This window comes from Hoplias malabaricus, chromosome X2 (genome assembly GCF_029633855.1).
Source record: "Hoplias malabaricus isolate fHopMal1 chromosome X2, fHopMal1.hap1, whole genome shotgun sequence".
NCBI classification, from domain to species: Eukaryota; Metazoa; Chordata; class Actinopteri; order Characiformes; family Erythrinidae; genus Hoplias; species Hoplias malabaricus.
Genome location: NC_089819.1, coordinates 33,765,698 through 33,783,040, shown reverse-complemented (window position 1 = coordinate 33,783,040; position 17,343 = coordinate 33,765,698). Strand labels below are relative to the sequence as shown.

General features: G+C 37.7%; 1 protein-coding gene across 1 annotated transcript in view; it reads left to right on the top strand.

Annotated features, from left to right (window-relative positions):
- The window catches only part of LOC136676794 (otogelin-like), a 474,914-nt gene that overhangs the window by 391,979 nt on the left and 65,592 nt on the right, over nucleotides 1–17,343 (top strand). The window contains exons 47-49 of the mRNA XM_066654019.1: nucleotides 11,217–11,321; nucleotides 11,955–12,056; nucleotides 12,167–12,265. Coding sequence (XP_066510116.1) covers nucleotides 11,217–11,321; nucleotides 11,955–12,056; nucleotides 12,167–12,265 — 306 coding nt within the window. The remainder of the gene's footprint in view (nucleotides 1–11,216; nucleotides 11,322–11,954; nucleotides 12,057–12,166; nucleotides 12,266–17,343) is intronic.

Below are 17,343 nucleotides of genomic sequence, written 5' to 3'. Positions count from 1 at the left end.
CTCTAACTTACCTAAGTGTAAACAAAAGGAAACAAAAGACAACACCTTACCTTCCTCCCTGTCTATACACAAAAACACACACAAAACCCACTCCCAAAACAAACGGCAGCCAACCCTACTCTGGTGAAATATATACACAAAATTTACAAAAGATAGATCTAGCATCAGTGTTCAAAAGGGCAAAAACAAACTCGTAGTCGAAACAGGAATGGATCAAAGTCAAAACCAGGCAAACAGAATTCAATATACACAATACAAATCACAGCACAAAACAAAGCTTCCTAACATCGTACACAGACGCGTATTTATGACTCCCGCCGAGATGACGTAGACGAAGTGATGACAGACAACACATGGACTGGATGGTGGACTGGATGGTGGACCGGACTCTGGACGGTGAACAAATACACGAACTGGAACATGGAATGGAACAGATTGCAGAACCTATACATTTACAGAGATAGTGAGAGAGAGAAAACACACACATACACAGCGCAGCGTAACAATATAGAATAGCACTTGCCACCACAGATTCTTAGAAGATCATGAGCCAGGCCTGGATGTCATGCAGTAATGGAATGCCAACATTTTTTTTTTTTTTTGATAATTATTAAAGTTCAGATTCTTATGATTTTGCTGATACTACATATGTCCATATTTGGTTAAAATTTGGAGATTAGTTCTCATTCAAACATGTGTGGGTTTAATCTCAGCAATATATTCAAACCAAAGTCTTTTATGGAAGAATCCCCTTTCCCCACTCCCTCCTACTCCTTCTCACATACTGACTGAGTGATAAAAGATAATGAGAGCAGAGACCCACCAATAATGCATATACAATGATCAGCCATAAAATTATGAACACTTCCTTTGTTTCTACACTCACTGTCCAATAATTCAGCTCCACTGACTGAACTTTGTAGTTCTACAGGTACACACTGGAGTCTGCCTCTTGCTCTACATATCTTGATTGTACCCTTTCACTCTATTTATCAATGGTCAGGAACTCCACAGAGCATGTATGGTTTGGGTGGTGGAGTTTTTAAATCTCGGTGTGAGTGCTGGACAGAGAATACACCAAAAACAATATCTAGATGACATCCCTCGTGTCCACTAATGAAGGACTACAGGTTGAACAACACACTGTGCAGCATCAGACGAGCTAATGTCTCTGACTTTACATCTACAACTTGGACCAACAAGGTGTGTGTTTAACAAAGTGGACAGTGAGTGGACTCAGTAATGAAAAACACCAGCAGCACTGCTTTGTCTGATCTACTTTTTCCACATAACACACACTAATACATCACCACCAGATGGCAGTAAATGATCCACGACCCAAATAATTCCTGCTAAATGGGGGCCCAGTGCAGGACCCAACCACTGAAGAACAGGGTGAAAGAAGGGAAATAAAGTATACAGAGCAACAAATGCTCTGTATTATTTAATTATAAAACTACAAAGGACTCCTTTATGGTCTGTAGAAATCAGACAAAAGAAAGTGATTGTAGAAACAAGGAGGTTGTCATAAAGCTTTGGCACACACACACCTATAACTTTTCAGCAGATTACGCAGTAATTATTAAATCTCTGGTGGTCAAATTAAATATTACAGGTAATGTGACAGTAGTAAAGACATCAGATTGTGTTACATAATTTATTATTATTTTGTATACAAGATTATGGATGACCCCTTCTTGTCCATTGGGCATTATTTTGGCATGCTTATGAAAAAGATACATATTGAAAAATAAAATATTACCATTTATTTTTCCAAAGTTTTCTGCCATAATATAAATGACACAGACCAAAAAAATTAAGGTCTAAAGAAATGGAACTTAGTCAACTCTTTCTACTTGGTTGGTACTTTCTACTGTCACTAAGCCCAATGGGCCTCAAGTGATGCTACAGTGATAGATAGTGCTACGGTATAGGCGTGTGCGTGAGTTTGTGTGTTGTGTGTGTGTGTGTGGGGGGGGGGGTTGGGGTGCGTAGTCTTTCAGCACGCACACTCTGTGGAATGCAGGTCCCATCTTATCCTTTTATATAAAAGAGAATGGTGAGTCAGGGTCTTAACTTTTCATTTCTTGATCTGGATCCATCCTCCACCACAATGTCAAACAGTCTACATAGGTGGATCTGTATAAATCAATTACGCTAAAACTCAAGCAATATAAGGGGCATCAATATAATATATATTTTACTACTCTGAAGGAGCATGTGTGATTTTAAGAGCACGTCTTTATACATTACACACAGACCCTCTGAATGTACACACATCACACAGTAACTGACACACCTCACAGACTGTCAGACACTAACACAATCACCTAAACCTCACACAGGCTGTCAGATAAATCACACATTATACACTTCACACTGCACAGCCCCACTTGGCCCAGTGTCTAACAGTTTTGCCATAGCAACTACTATCAATACATATTTTCCCAATCAACGTATACTATAAGAGTTGTCAGTTTTGACTTTGTTGCTAGTCTTTGCTTGAACACTCAGATAGCTTATAGCGGCTATATTTTATAAATGTATTTATTTGGCTGTCTGCAACTATGACTTAATACTGAAAATGTCTGTTCAAAATGTCCCGTATTTTTTTTACAGAGAGGATTCCCAGCTCTCAGGGCCCAGTGGACCACTTGTTGGATGTCTACACCAGCCATCATCACCTTAGCAGTCACACAGTCATCACCAGCCTGGCCAGCAAAGAGGCCCCTAATCCACTCAGACACAAGTAACATCATGCTACAGTGCCCCCACCTATATTGCAGCCAGCTATGCTGTCCTGAAAGGCAGAAAAAGACCTAGACACCAGTCCCTTTATCTCCAGGCTTCAACCAGTTCGGACACCAGGGCCACAGCTCAGTTCCATTTCTACCCCCTTTACACCACATGACGTGGTCAAACTTTACTTCCCTGTACAAACTGAACAAAAACTCTCTCTCAAAAAAAATAAAATAAATAAATAAACAAACAGGCTGCTAAAATGATCTCACAGGCAAGAAATACAAATGAACAAACTTGGAGGTAGGGTTTTTTTTTTTTATAATGACCTTTCACACAGTAAAGTTAACATATAGCTACTATTGGACAGGCCATGAATATTTACACATTAAACATTTAATAATGGACAGACAATGAACTCTTAAATGTTAAATTTTACTAAGAAACAGACAATTCACATTTACACAGTAAAGTAAGTGTTATTACTGGTTCATTTTTTCAAAGTTAAATGAACATTTTGTCCTGTAGAGGGAGAGATGGCACTTTTACTAAATGAATTTTAGTAAATAAATTAAATAAATAAATAAAACATTTACAAAATTTAATTTTAGACACATTACATATTTATGCACAGTATTTAATTAATACAATCATCTATTTTCTGTGACCTTAGGAGTCTGGTAAACCCATTTCAATCATCAAAACAATTCATCCAAATGAGTAAAGGGATGTTGTTAATAAATACACTGGTCCTAGCCCATTAAGACATTTATAGACCAGTAATAACACTTTGAAGTCTATTCTGTAACAGACTGGTATCCAGTGTAAGGATTTGAGGATGGGGGTGATGTGATCTCTTCTTTTGCTCCTAGTGAGAACTCTGGCAGCTGCATTTTGAAGCAGTTTAATGGTCTTTTTTGGAAGTCCAGTTAAGAGACCATTATAGTAATCAATCTTGCAAGAAATAAAAGCATGGATAAGTTTCTCCAGGTCTGGTTTAGCCAGAAAATCTCTAATCTTACTGATTTTCTTAAGATGGTAAAATGCTGATCTAGTAACCTCTTTAATATGAAATCTGAGTCCATTAATACACCAAGGTTTGCGAGCCAGTTCTTTAGATCTGAGAGCTCTCTTGTCCAGTTCCACAGCCAATCTTTGTCTCTCAGTGCAGTTCCCAAATTGTATAATCTCACTTTATCTTTATTCAGCTGCAGAAAATTGTATCCCATCCAGTTAGTGATGTGTTCAAGGTTCTTGCTTAATGAGTCAACTGGACCAGAGTCGTTTGGGGACAGGGCCATGTAAATCTGCATATCATCTGCATAGCTGTGATAGGACAGCCCATAGCCCTGTAGAATCTGCACAAGAGGAAGCATGTATAAATTAAATAAACGTGGACCAAGAATAGAACCCTGGGGGACACCACAGCTCACTGGCATGTTCTCTGAATTATTATTTTCTATATTTACACAGTAGTTCCTGCCTTCCTGGTAAGAAACAAACCACTTCAGGACTTTTCCTGAGAGTACAACCCAGTTTGCGAGTCTATCTATAAGAATCTTATGGTCAGTGGTATCAAAGGCAGCACTAAGATCAAGAAGTAATAGAAGTGATACCCTTCCAGCCTCCATTCTTAAGTGAATATCATTAATTACCTTGATTAGATCAGTCTTGGTGCTGTGATTGGACTGGAACACAGACTAGAATTTGTCTAGGCTACTGTTTATGGACAAGAAACTAGTTATTTGCCTAAAAACAATTTTCTCAATTATTTTGCCAATGAACGGTAAATTAGAAATTGGTCTGTAGTCACTTATCAGAGATGATTCTAAATTTTTCTTTTTTAGTAGAGACTAAGGAGTCTTGAGGTCTATGAGGTGATGTAGAGGGTAAAGACTTATTGTTGGATATAGATGTACTAATCCCTTGTCTGATATTCTTGATTTTAGTGTTAAAAAATAATGCAAACTCATTAAATCTTTCATTTGTTATTGAAAGGGGCCATTGGTGTGGGTGAGTTAGTAAGTCTGTCGACCACGGTGAAGAGGATTTTGCTGTTGTTATTGTTGATGATGCTAGGGAAGTAGGATTGTCATGTTTTGCATATTATAGCATTGTATTCACATAGCCTATCTTTGTAGATTTCTTCTAAGAAGACTCGTTTTACGTCATCTGCATTCTGCCTTGTGACATTCCCTCTTTTGGATTTGAACAACAGAAGCATTTCTCAATGGTGCTTTCTGTTTGCAAGACAAAGCCTTCAATTTAACTGGCGCAATCTCATCCGTAACACTGAAGATTTTTGAGTTAAAACTATTCAGCAGATCATCAACAGAGTTGGATTGTTCCAACTTTGTGTGTAGTGCACATTTTACTCATGAAAAGTGTAGCTGTGCAGTCCTTTATAATTCTTTTCTTGACACAAACTCTTCTGTCCCTGATGACTGGTAAGGTCCACGTATCAAAGAACACACAGTAGTGATCTGACAACGCGACATCCTTCACAGTGGCCAATATGCTGAGACTAGATAACGACATCCAGCCATGACCATGACAATGTGTACTGCCTGTACATGCTGTGAAAGACCAAAAGAGTTCAATATGGCGTATAGTTCCTTGGCAAAACAGTCCTTGGGATTGTCGATATGTTAAAGTCACTAGCAACTAGTAAACGTCAGTAGAAAAAAAGACAGCATCTCTGTAAATTCATCATTAAAATTAGCACTGTATGTTGGAGACCTGTAGAGATTTAATAGTAATATCTGTGGTGTCCCATTCAGAACTGCACAGAGGTACTCGAATGTTGAGAAGTCACCAAATGATAACTGCTCGCACTGAAAAGAACCATGGAACAGAGCAGCTAGACCTCCACCTTTTCTACTGGCACGAGATACATTTAAAAAATGAAAATCTGGAGCAGCCGACTCCAATAAAACAGTTGCAGCCTTACATTCATTTAGCCAAGTTAAGAGTATAAAATCAAGCCCATGTGCTGTAATTAAATCATTAATTAAGTGTGATTTGTTTGTGAGATATCTGATATTTAGAAGAGCTAACTTAATAACTTGTACATTTTGCCACAGAATCTCTGTCTCACATTTTATATGCTGTAGATTGGCTTCATTCATAGAATCTGACCTGAATTCCCTGTTCTTTCTCTCTGATAAGTACTGGAATGGGAAAGATTACAGGCACCCAGGGTCCAAGCTTATTTTGAAAACATGTTACTGCTGACATCATCACTGCAGCAGCCAGGACCCAAAAAACATCACTTTTCTTCAACACCATCTGCTGACGAAGCTTTGTGGAGCTCTTGGCGGTGAGGGTTCTGGGGTCAAGGAGCTTGTCTCTTCCTTTGAGGTGCTCTAAGTGGTGATGGAGCATGATTTTCTTAGGGGACAATCTGGGGGGCTGCAGTTGGGAAGTGGCAGTAGATGAGGGTGGAGAAGAAGCTGGGGTGGTTCTTCTTTGCACCTCATGGCTGGCTGACAGGGAAAGTAACAGCATTGTCCCAGCTGATACCAGCTTCTCCATGGCTGCTGGCAGGTTGGGGTGATGTGGGGGGCTGATAGCAGACATGGAGGTTTCCTCTTAGGCTTTTGGTATCTATGGAAGCTGATAGAATTGGTCATTGCCACTCATGTCCAGTGTCTGCTGCTCCCTCAGGGCGTCCTCAGTGGGGGAAGGATGTTCTGGCTCTGACATTGTGTCATCAGCTTGTACAGGAGAGTTCCTGGATGTTGGTGCTGATGTGCCACCACCAAGAGAAGTGGATAACACTGAGAAAATGAGGTTGTCTTGTCAGACATTTAACACCCCTCTTATTTGTGTGCAGTCCATCTCTCCTAAAAAGTTCTCTCTTCCCAAAACAAGTTAAAGTTGTCAATGAAGTTCAGTCCATTTGACCTGCAGCTGTTCTGTAGCCAGGTGTTTAATCCCAGTAACCTGCCTCCTGCAGGTAGAGGTCCACTGATGAAAAATTGTATGTTGAACTTGCTGAGTGTGTTAAGGAGGTCATTAAATTCTCTTTTTAAAACTTCAGACTCCTGCTTGACAGTTTCATTCTTTCCAACGTGTACAATAATCTGCTTCACATTCGTGTACTCAGCCAGTACAGCTGGAAGCTTTGCAGTAAGTTCAGGGACTGTGATGTTTGGCTCACAACGCACTATGAGTTTTGGGTTTGTTACCCCATTAACTGTCATCTCCAAAGATCAGGATGTCTGCTGTAGGTTTGTTAAGGTGTTGTGACCGGCTGACACTTCTGGCACTTTCTGTGTTGTGTTCACTCTGTTTGTGATTCTCAGAAAGGGCATATAGTGGTTCAAATCTGTTTTTCAATTGAAGTGAGTAAGACCGATATTCTGGTCTGGTTCTGTGCTGTGATCTCTCAGTAGCAGTGTGAGGTTTAGCAGCTGAATTTCCTGGACCAGCTGTTGTACCAGGAGTAGAAGACTACAGAGCACAGTGTTTGGGTCTAGCTTCAATCTGCACCCATTGCCCATACTGTACTCACTGTACTCACGGCAGTGTTGCCATCCACACAATCCTCTGTTTGGATCTGTGTCCCTCCACTGTCCGCTGTTCTGTTAAGTGTTCAGCCACTGTCTGCTGCCCGTACTCCCACTCACTGTTACTCTTCGCACAGCTCCGAAATGCCAGGTCTTATACTCTGATAGCAGGTTCCAAAAATACCTTTCCAAAGCTGACATTCTCTGTAGAAGTCTGACAGCACGTGTTGAACAAAATGATGAGGCAATTCACAAGTTTCTTCTACTGTAGCCTGTTGAAATTGTCCTGGTTGTTGGAACAGTCCTGTTTCCTAGAGCAATCACACTACTTTAAAAAGTATCAAAAGCAGAAAATATCCAGTTTTGGCTTCGTAGTGCTGCTGACTTGTGTATATTTACAAGCTCAGACACTCTATCACAGAAAAACAAGTTGGTTTCAAAAAAATAAAATGGAAAGAAATAAAAGATAGCAGAGCTGAGCAGCAAAGCGTCTGAATGGCAAGGAAGCAGGAAGCAGATTCAGAGGTTATTGGCAGTTATCTTAATGTGGCAGAGTTTTGGATTTCCAATGTCCACTGTCCATGGGTCAGTATTTGCTTAAAAACCAACTAGCGACACATGAGCAGTCAATACCTGTACCATAGCAACACCTTAGGAACCAACACATTTATCATAGATGGCCTCACAAGAAGAAGGAATGATGATGGTTGCTCCACAACCATCTCATGTTTTCTCCCTGGAAATGGAGACATCTAGTTAATGCTAAAATTCCATTTACCTGCTGCTGTGTATTGGAAACTGCTTATTCTGTTGGCGGGGTAGGCACCTGTCAGTTCAAAATCAGTTGACCAATGGAGATTCAAGATGAATGCCTTCTTCCAAAACCCACCCACAAAGAGAACAAAAAGAATCAGAAGCAAATGGAAGATCCAGAAGCAAACGTCCTCATCAGAAAGAAATGTTTTTTGTTTTGCATTCACAACATATATAGGTGCATCTTAATAAATTAGAATATTACCATAAAGTTAATTTATTTCACTAATACAATTCAAAACATGAAACACATTATATATAGGCATTAAAGAGTGATCTATTTCAAGTGTTTATTTCTTTTAATGTTGATTACATCCAATAAAAACCCAAAAGACATTATCTCAGAAAATTATAATAATCAACACAAAACAGCTGCAAATGTTTCCTAAGCCTTTTAAATGGTCCCTTAGTTTGGTTAAGGAGGCTACACAATCATAGGGAAGACTGCTGACTTTAAACTCTCCTGACACGGTGCTGACACTGTCCTGCTGTATCAACGCATAATAATGGAAAGTTGAATGGAAGGAAAAGTGTGGTAGAAAAAGGTGCACAAGCAATAGGGAAAACTACAGCCATGAATGTATTGTCAAGAAAAGGCCTTTCAAAAATTTGGGGGATATTCACAAGGTGTGGATGATTCTAGAGTCAGTGCTTCAAGAGCCACCTCACAGATGCATCTAGGACATTTGTCCACAACTGTCGCATTCCTTGTGTCAAGCCACTCATGACCCAGAGGCAACACCAGAAGAGTCTTATCTGGGCCAAGGAGGAAAAGAACTGGACTGTTGCTCAGTGTCCAAATTCTTGGTTACAGAATGTACATTTTGCATTTCATTTGGAAATCAAAGACCCAGAGTCTGGAGGAAGAGTGGAGAGGCACACAATCCAAGCTGCTTGAGTCTAGTGTGAAGTTTACACAATCAGTGATGGTTTGGGGAGCCATGTCATCTGCTGGTGCTGGTCCACTGTGTTATATCAAATCCAAAGTCAGCGCAGCTGTCTGCTAGAAAATTTTAGAGCACTTCATGCTTCCCTCTGCTGACAAGCTTTATGGAGATGAGGATTTCTTATTCCAGCAGGACTCAGCACCTGTCCACAAATACCTGGTTTAATAATCACAGTATCATTGTGCTTGATTGGCCAGCAAATTCGCCTCACTCAAACCCCATAGAGAATCTAAGGAGTATTGTTAAGAGGAAGATGAGAGACAACATACCCAACAATGCAGACGAGCTGAAGGCTACTATCAAAGCAACCTGGGTTTCAATAACACCTCAGCAGCGCTGCATTGATGGAGTAATTCAAAAGAAGTAATGCAAAAGAAGCCCCGACTAAGTATTGAGTGCATATACTGTACATACTTTATAGTAAGCCAATATTTCTGTATTAAAAAAACTTTTTTTTAAATTGGTCTTATATAATATTCTAATTTTCTGAGATAATGTGTTTTGGGTTTTCATTGGTTAATCCATTTGGATAATCATAAAAATTAAAAGAAATAAATGCTTGAAATAGATCACTCTGATTGTAATTAATCTATATAATATGAGTTTCACATTTTTAATTGAATTACTCAAATTAATTAGTTTTGATGACATTCTAATTTATTCAGATGCAACAGTACTTACTCCTCTTGATTCTAAGAATTTTCTTGTTAGATTTTATTATTTTGTGTAAAGCAGTATAGCAGTATTGCAGCACATTAATAAATTTGAAACTGGGCCAAAAATTTAGAACATGATGCCAGCATCAATTTTACAATGAGCATATATCTCCCAAAAAGACAATAAAGTGTAATTATTGTTGTACTGATTTCATTTATACATTTATATTCAGGTTATTTGGATTTTTTATATATAATAATTTATTATTATTAATTAATGTATTTATTTAAAAATGTATATATTCTGCTCTATTACCATTTAACTTGGCAAGTCTTTACTTTTGTCCTGCTACAAACTTTCCTTTCTGCCAAGCATGCTGCCAGGTTTACCATCAAATTACTCATGTGTCCTACTAATAATAGCTATTACCCAAGAAATCATAATATACTTCACTAATTCCTAACATTAACCTAAACACACCTCAGCTGCCTTGACGTTTTCATCCTCATGTGTTCCCATGTGAGGTGCTAAGACACATACAAACTCCATATCCAGAAAAGTTGGCAATTTTTGTAAAATTCTATAAAAACAAGAATGTTTTGTAGTGTTTTCACCCATGAACATTGTACTTATATATAATACATATTATACTTATATATTAATTAGCCTTCAGCACACGCAAAAATTTAGGACAGATGCATGTCCTGAGTTATGTCAACTTTTATTTATTTCCATTACACGTATTTATTTTAAATTTTGGAGCTGTGGATATAAACTGTTGAATGTCTGTAATTGCAAGCACGCTAATTAAGCACATGCTAGTCTCACATTGCCAAATTCTTTAGGGAGAGTCTGGTGTCTTTCACCATTTAACATGGGCAAGAACTGCCTACTACTGCAGGAAAAAGATTTAACTGACAAGCAAAAGAACCATTCACACATGTGCTATTTCAACATGACGGAGGCAGTCTTTATGATTCACGTTGGACCAATAAGACCCAGTACAAAATGATACACAAAAGTGCATATAGGCGGAGGTAGAGGGAGCCAGTCAAAATGCAACTGGCAAAATCCGGACAGTGAGATCAGGTGAGTGCACTGAAAGTATAAGACTCCATCAACCTGTGGACAGAGCATCTGTGGCTGAGACTAAGCACATGCTAACACATGCACCCCCAACTTTTCTGGAAAATAGGTTTGTATAAAAACCCTGCCATAGCTGACAATCAGATTTCGATTACATAAAACATACTTAATGATAAGTATACTTAATCTGGTAAAAAGCAGCATAACCACAGTTATTTTACAAATATTTTAACTTACCCCATTCAAAGCAAAATTAATATTTTCTTAACAAAATTATTTTTATCACTTTACACTTTAAAGACATTTGCTCCTGCCATGTTTTAGTAGACAATAAAATAAAATCTTTAGATTTTGAGATGCACATTCCCTTTAAAGTGTAATTAATGTGTTTTTTGAAATCAAAGAATTGAAAGAATGTTATCTTACGTTAACATGGTACTGTAACTAGATACCCTCTCAACAGTGTGTGATCCTGACCAGTGTGTGCTGGATGTTCCTGCTTGCCATGAGGATCAGACATTAATAGCTACTCATACTGAAGGAAACTGCTGTCTGGCACATATTTGCAGTGAGTCATTACCAAGTCAAGAACCAAATACAAAATTTGAGTCTTCTGTTATTATCACATATTCTGGATGCCACTTTTGTATTGATTTCTCTCCATCTTTTACAACCAGGCAAACAAATTCAGTGTTATTTGGTAGCTTTCTATAAAAATGGCTGTAGTCCAAGCAAGTCTATAAAGAAGGATTATTTACCAACAGAATAACACTATTTCAGCTCTAAGTCTTGTGAACATTTGAGATTTGCAGGATATATTAAATTTGTGCTGAGTGACTCACGTAAAACATGAAAAAAAAATCCTTATATAACAGTAAAACACAACAGTGTGGCTGATGGTCAGATGAAAGACTTACAATTATACTTACAGGATCAAAATAGTAAGTATAACAACACATTCAGATTTGTGCAACAAGTTTGAAAATGTATTTGTTACAGAAAAGTTGTTTTCATTCGTTCTGCAACTGTTAAGTACAGTGACAGAAATCATATCAAATTGAATGCTAATGTGACCTATATTTGTTATTACTGTAAGCAAATATTTACTCATTAAAAAACATTTAATATAAACATTTCCAAATATTTCAGTGAAACTTACAGAAAATCAAGCTTGTGTTGGTTTGGTTTGTGTCTTCTGCAGTGTGTGATATATGTTCTGAAACATTTCCTGATTGTAAAGATGGAGAGCTGCTCACCGTGGTCACAAACATTTCAGAACTTTGCTGCCCAATTTACCAATGCCGTGAGTGAAATTCCATCAATTTTCTCACATTATATCACACTCATATAAAAGTATGAGTAATAAATAAATAAAATAGATTTTATCACATTTTTGTTGGTATGTGTGCGCAGTATGTGAGCCTTCTCGATGTTCACCTATCACTTGTCCAATTGGAATGGCTGTTGTATCAACTGTGACTCCAGGACAGTGCTGTCCTTCACAAATATGCGGTAGGACTCCTTATAATATGTGTTTATGGATGAAAGGCAAATATAGCCCTGGTAGATAAATTTGATCTGTGGGATACTGTTAATTATTATTATTTCTTTAAGCAAATTTCTTTAAGTTTACTATTCTAATATTTGTCTATAATTTTTTTTAAATCTGAAATATTTTTTTAGTTTTTACTAAAAAGGTGAACAGCAATAATTCTAGAGTAAATTTCATTCTGCCATTGATGAAACCAATACTCTGTTTGTCAGTCTTTGCTTTTTGTTCCTAAGTTTTGTTCCTAAGCATATTATGTCTGTCACAATTTTTTGAAGTGAATATAGCCATTTAAATTGACTACAGTATTTTTCACAGTTGGCTTTCACAATCATGTATTTAATGTCATAACAAACAGAATGCATATTTAGTATATACTCATCTGCTGGCTTGAGGCCAGTAAACGTGCATATATTTGTCATTGTTGCAACATACAATGAAAGATGTTTTCTGCAGTTAACCCACCCATGCAAGTGGAGCAGTTGGGGATTAGGTCCTTGCAAGGGCATTTCCTCCATTTATTGAGAGAGGAGACATCAATGTTCCTTTGTCTTTTTCTAGTTTTCTGTTCCACCTTAAACAGTGCTGCTGTAATATTTGGATGCAGTGAGGCACTATGAACATAATTAATGTACTGTTTAAGGTGGAAAGGAAAATTACAAATATAAATAGCCTCATTTTTATCAAGCCAATTGTTAAATGAGTTGATTAAACATATTCTTATGGTGTATATAATTAAGCATAACATCTTTTTTTAGTTAAAACCATGCTCACTGAGGATGTCTTTGGTCCTTCCCTGATGGGATGACTGATTAGTGGAGAAGTCTATGGAAATGAAGATTCAATATTTGCATTTTTACAAAATAAGGTCACGTGATGCCACATGATCACATGAAAACATTTAAATTCTTTGTCACTGAAACAATCAATAGAAGTCTATGAAACTGAAAATATAAATTAAATTAAAAAAGAAAATAGAATTTTGACCTCAAACTTGCATTTATGAGTGGAAAATCTAAATTTAAACTTAGGATTATATAGCCATTTTATCCATATTAAGAACACCAATCAGTCGTCACAATGAATGTAGAAGCATTGACAGCATGCATCCATTCCCTTCCATTCCATAGAAAGTCAAAATTTTCAACATTGCCCCCCCCCTTCTCAGAACTCACATTATAAACTCTGTGCCATTTAAGTTAGAATGAAAAGTTCTGCAGATGAGAAAAACAAGAGCAAAGACAAACGAAGCAAGCCTATGACTATAAAGCCATTGTCACATTGATGTTTCTGACATACTCTTGTTATTGGAAGGTCTGGAGACGCTTTGGTGCTTCATATCAATGTCTTTGTTCACATGTGGCTTTTATTACGTGATTGTGTTGTACAGAAAAAAATGGAGGGCAGGTAATAAATGCAGAAATTAAAAAAAGAGCAAAAAGTTTTGTTCATAATATATAACACTGGCATCAGTGCTTTTCTTATTAATTTTATGAATAATTCATTTTATTTATTTTTAAGATAAATACTAGATGATCTACCACCAAAGAACCAAGAAGACCGAGAATGTTCTGTTGATTTAAAAAAATTACTTTTACTTATTTATTCAATGTAACTGGTTTAGAGTAAAACACATGAAATTTAATGTGGCTGTGCGCAGCTAAATGGAGTTTTATAAACACACTATCTCCAAAAAATGTCTCCCCACCACAAAGACAAGCATTTCACATCATTTGACCATAAACTGGAAACAACCAAGTGCTCCCTGCAAGATTTCAAACAGGGGTAAAAAAAATTATCAGAATTGTGATTTGTCCACTTGTGGAGAGCTACAGAAAGACCTGGAATAAGCAGGTACAATAGTTTAAAAGAAAGCAATAAATAATGCACCCAACTGCCATGGCCTGTATGCATATTCACCACCCAATACCCAATATTGCTGAAGAAAAAGCATGCTGAAGTGAATTTAACGTTTGCACAACAACATAATCTGGACAGGTAACTGCATCTTTGGCAAATTCACATTTAGACAAGTTCAAAGTGAGGGACGCTGTCTGCAAGAAAAGACCTCAGAGAGCATCTGTACATGTTCTGCCCCAGTGTCTGAATAAATAACTATTTCATCTAGATATACTGCACAATTATTCACTCCAGCAAGTACCAGTTTCATTAGTCTTTGGAAAGTGGCAGGGGCATTCGGTAAACCAAGTGGCAGAACTGTATACTTTAAAAACAAATTCAGGTGACACAAATGCTGAAATATCTGAAGCACAAGATGTCAGTGTAGCTTGCCAATAGCCCTGGAGTAAATCAAGCTTAGCAACAAATCTTGCAGAAACAACACAATCCTAGGAAGCGGAAATGAATCAGGTTTTGTGACCAAATTAATTCTCCTATAATCCTTAAAAAATCATTTTAAATGACTTAACACTGTATGCATTATGCTTTATTGGGGCATGATTATTTACTTAAATGTCATGTGTCACAACAGATGTTTGAGTAGGGATTTCTGAATATATTGGTAAATAAGCTTGAATAAGTGCAATCACATATCATCAGTCAAGTCACTCAAATAAGAAGAAGGTTGGGAAAGATATTAGATTTTGGCAAATAAGCAGTTACAATAGGGGCACTACCGAGAGTTAACCCATCCACATCAGGATTTTACACAGAGGGAATCACAATAGCAGGTGCAGCAGAAGTCAAATTGCTTTTTGTAGGAGTTGGTTTCCACTGGGTGACAAAGCAGATATGCCTTCAATATGCTATTCAGACCCCTTTAAATTTTTCACTCTTTGTTTCATTGCAGCCATTTGCTAAAATAAAAAAGTTCATTTTATTTCTCATTAAATGTACACTCACTACCCTATTTTGACAGAAACAAAACAGAATTGTAGAAATTTTTGCAAATTTATTAAATAAGAAAAACTGAATTTTGACATGATCATAAGTATTCAGACCCTTTGCTCATTATTGAGTAGAAGCACTCAATTTGGGGATCCTCTGTCATTCTTCCTTGCAGATTCTCTCCAGTTTTGTCAGGTTGGATGGTGAACGTTTGTGGACAGCCATTTTCAGGTTGCTCAACTGGGACTCTGGCTGGGCCAGTCAAGAACTGTCACAGAGTTGTTCCAAAGCCACTCCTTTGTTATTTTAGCTGTGTGCTTATGGTCATTGTCTTGTTGGAAGGTGAACCCTTGGCCCAGTCTGAGGTCCAGAGGACTCTGGAAAAGGTTTTCGTCCAAGATATCTCTGTACTTGGCCGCATTCTTCGTTCCTTCAGTTGCAACCAGTCGTCCTGTCCCTGCAGCTGAGAAACACCCCCATATCATGCTGCTGCCACCACCATGTTTCACTGTTGGGATTTTATTGCAGGTGATTAGCATTGCCTGGTTTCTTCACACATAAGGCTTAGAATTAACACCAAGAAGTTCAATCTTCATCTCATCAGACCAGAGAATCTTATTTCTCGTAGTCTGGGAGTCCTTCATGTGTTTTTTTTTTGGCAAACTCTATATGGGCTTTCATATGTATTGTCACTCTGCCATAAAGCCCCGACTGGTGGAGGGCTGCAGTGATAGTTGACTTTGTGGAACTTTCTCCCAACTCCCTACTGCATCTCTGGAGCTCAGCCACAGTAATATTTGGGTTCTTCTTTACCTCTTTCACTAAGACTCTTCTCCCACAATTGCTCTGTTTGGTTGGAAGGCCAGGTCTAGATAGAGTTCTTGTTGTCCCAAACTTCCTTCATTTAAGAGTTATGGCAGTCACTGTACCCTTAAGAACCCTGAGTGCCGCAGAAATTCATATGTAACCCTGGCCAGATCTGTGCCTTGCCACAATTCTGTCTCTGAGCTCCTTGGACAGTTCCTTCGACCTCATGATCCTCATTTGCTGTGACATGCATTGTGAGCTGTGAGGTCTTGTATAGATAGGTGTGTGCCTTTCCTAATCAAGTCCAATCAGTTTAATTAAACACAGCTGGACTCCAATGAAGGAGTAGAACCATCTCAAGGAGGATCAGAAGAAATAGACAGCATGTGGGTTGAATATGAGTGTCACAGCAAAGGGTCTGAATACTTATGATCATGTGAAATTTCAGTTTTTCTTTTTTAATAAATTTGCAAAAGAATTCTACATTTGTTTTTTTTCTCTGTAAAGATAGAATAGTGAGTTAATGAGAAATAAAATGAACTTTTTTGATTTTAGCAAATGGCTGCAATGAAACAAAAAGTGAAAAGTTTAAAGGGGTCTGAGTACTTTCCGTACCCACTGTACTTCATGTTTGACAGCCATCTTATGAAGTACCTGAGAAAAAACCTAAAATTAGTGCCCTGGTCTGTTTGAATGACTTTGGGCAGGCCAAAGACAGAACAAAATTTCACTATTGCTTTAGAATTAATGGTGCACAATGGTATTGCCACGCTTGGTATTGGGTAAACGCTTAGCAGCACACATGATGGTTAAAAGATATTCATACCATGAATGTTTTTGGCAATGGATCAACACAATAAAGAATAATTTTCTCAAAAGGTACCACTATAATTAGAATTGGTTTAAGAGGGGCAGAAGGAATCTTTTGATTATGCTTACCTGCAATCTGACAGACATGACTGACAGTATTTTGAAACTGCTGATTTAAGTCCTGGCCAAAAAAAATTTAAATAAAAACATTCTTCAGAATATGGGCATTGTCATGTACTAAGCTCAAAACAGATTACCTGTAACCCTCAGGAATAATAATTTGATAACAGTATTCCACTCCAAGTCTGGTGCATTTGAAAGCATCCACCTTTGCATTAGCACTCCCTCATTCAAATAAAAAGCAACAGACTGACTAGCAATTTCACTCTTAGGAATAATGTTTGAAAAGCACAAAGCTAAAGATATGTCACCAAGCTTAGCCTCAATAAGCTGTACCTCACTGATTTTTAAGTCAATAAGTCAATCGCAAAACCTACAGAAACCTTTGTTCACTGATCTCATGTGCTGACTTCTTTAAAACAGTTTCTACATGCGGTGACACCATAAATGTATCTGA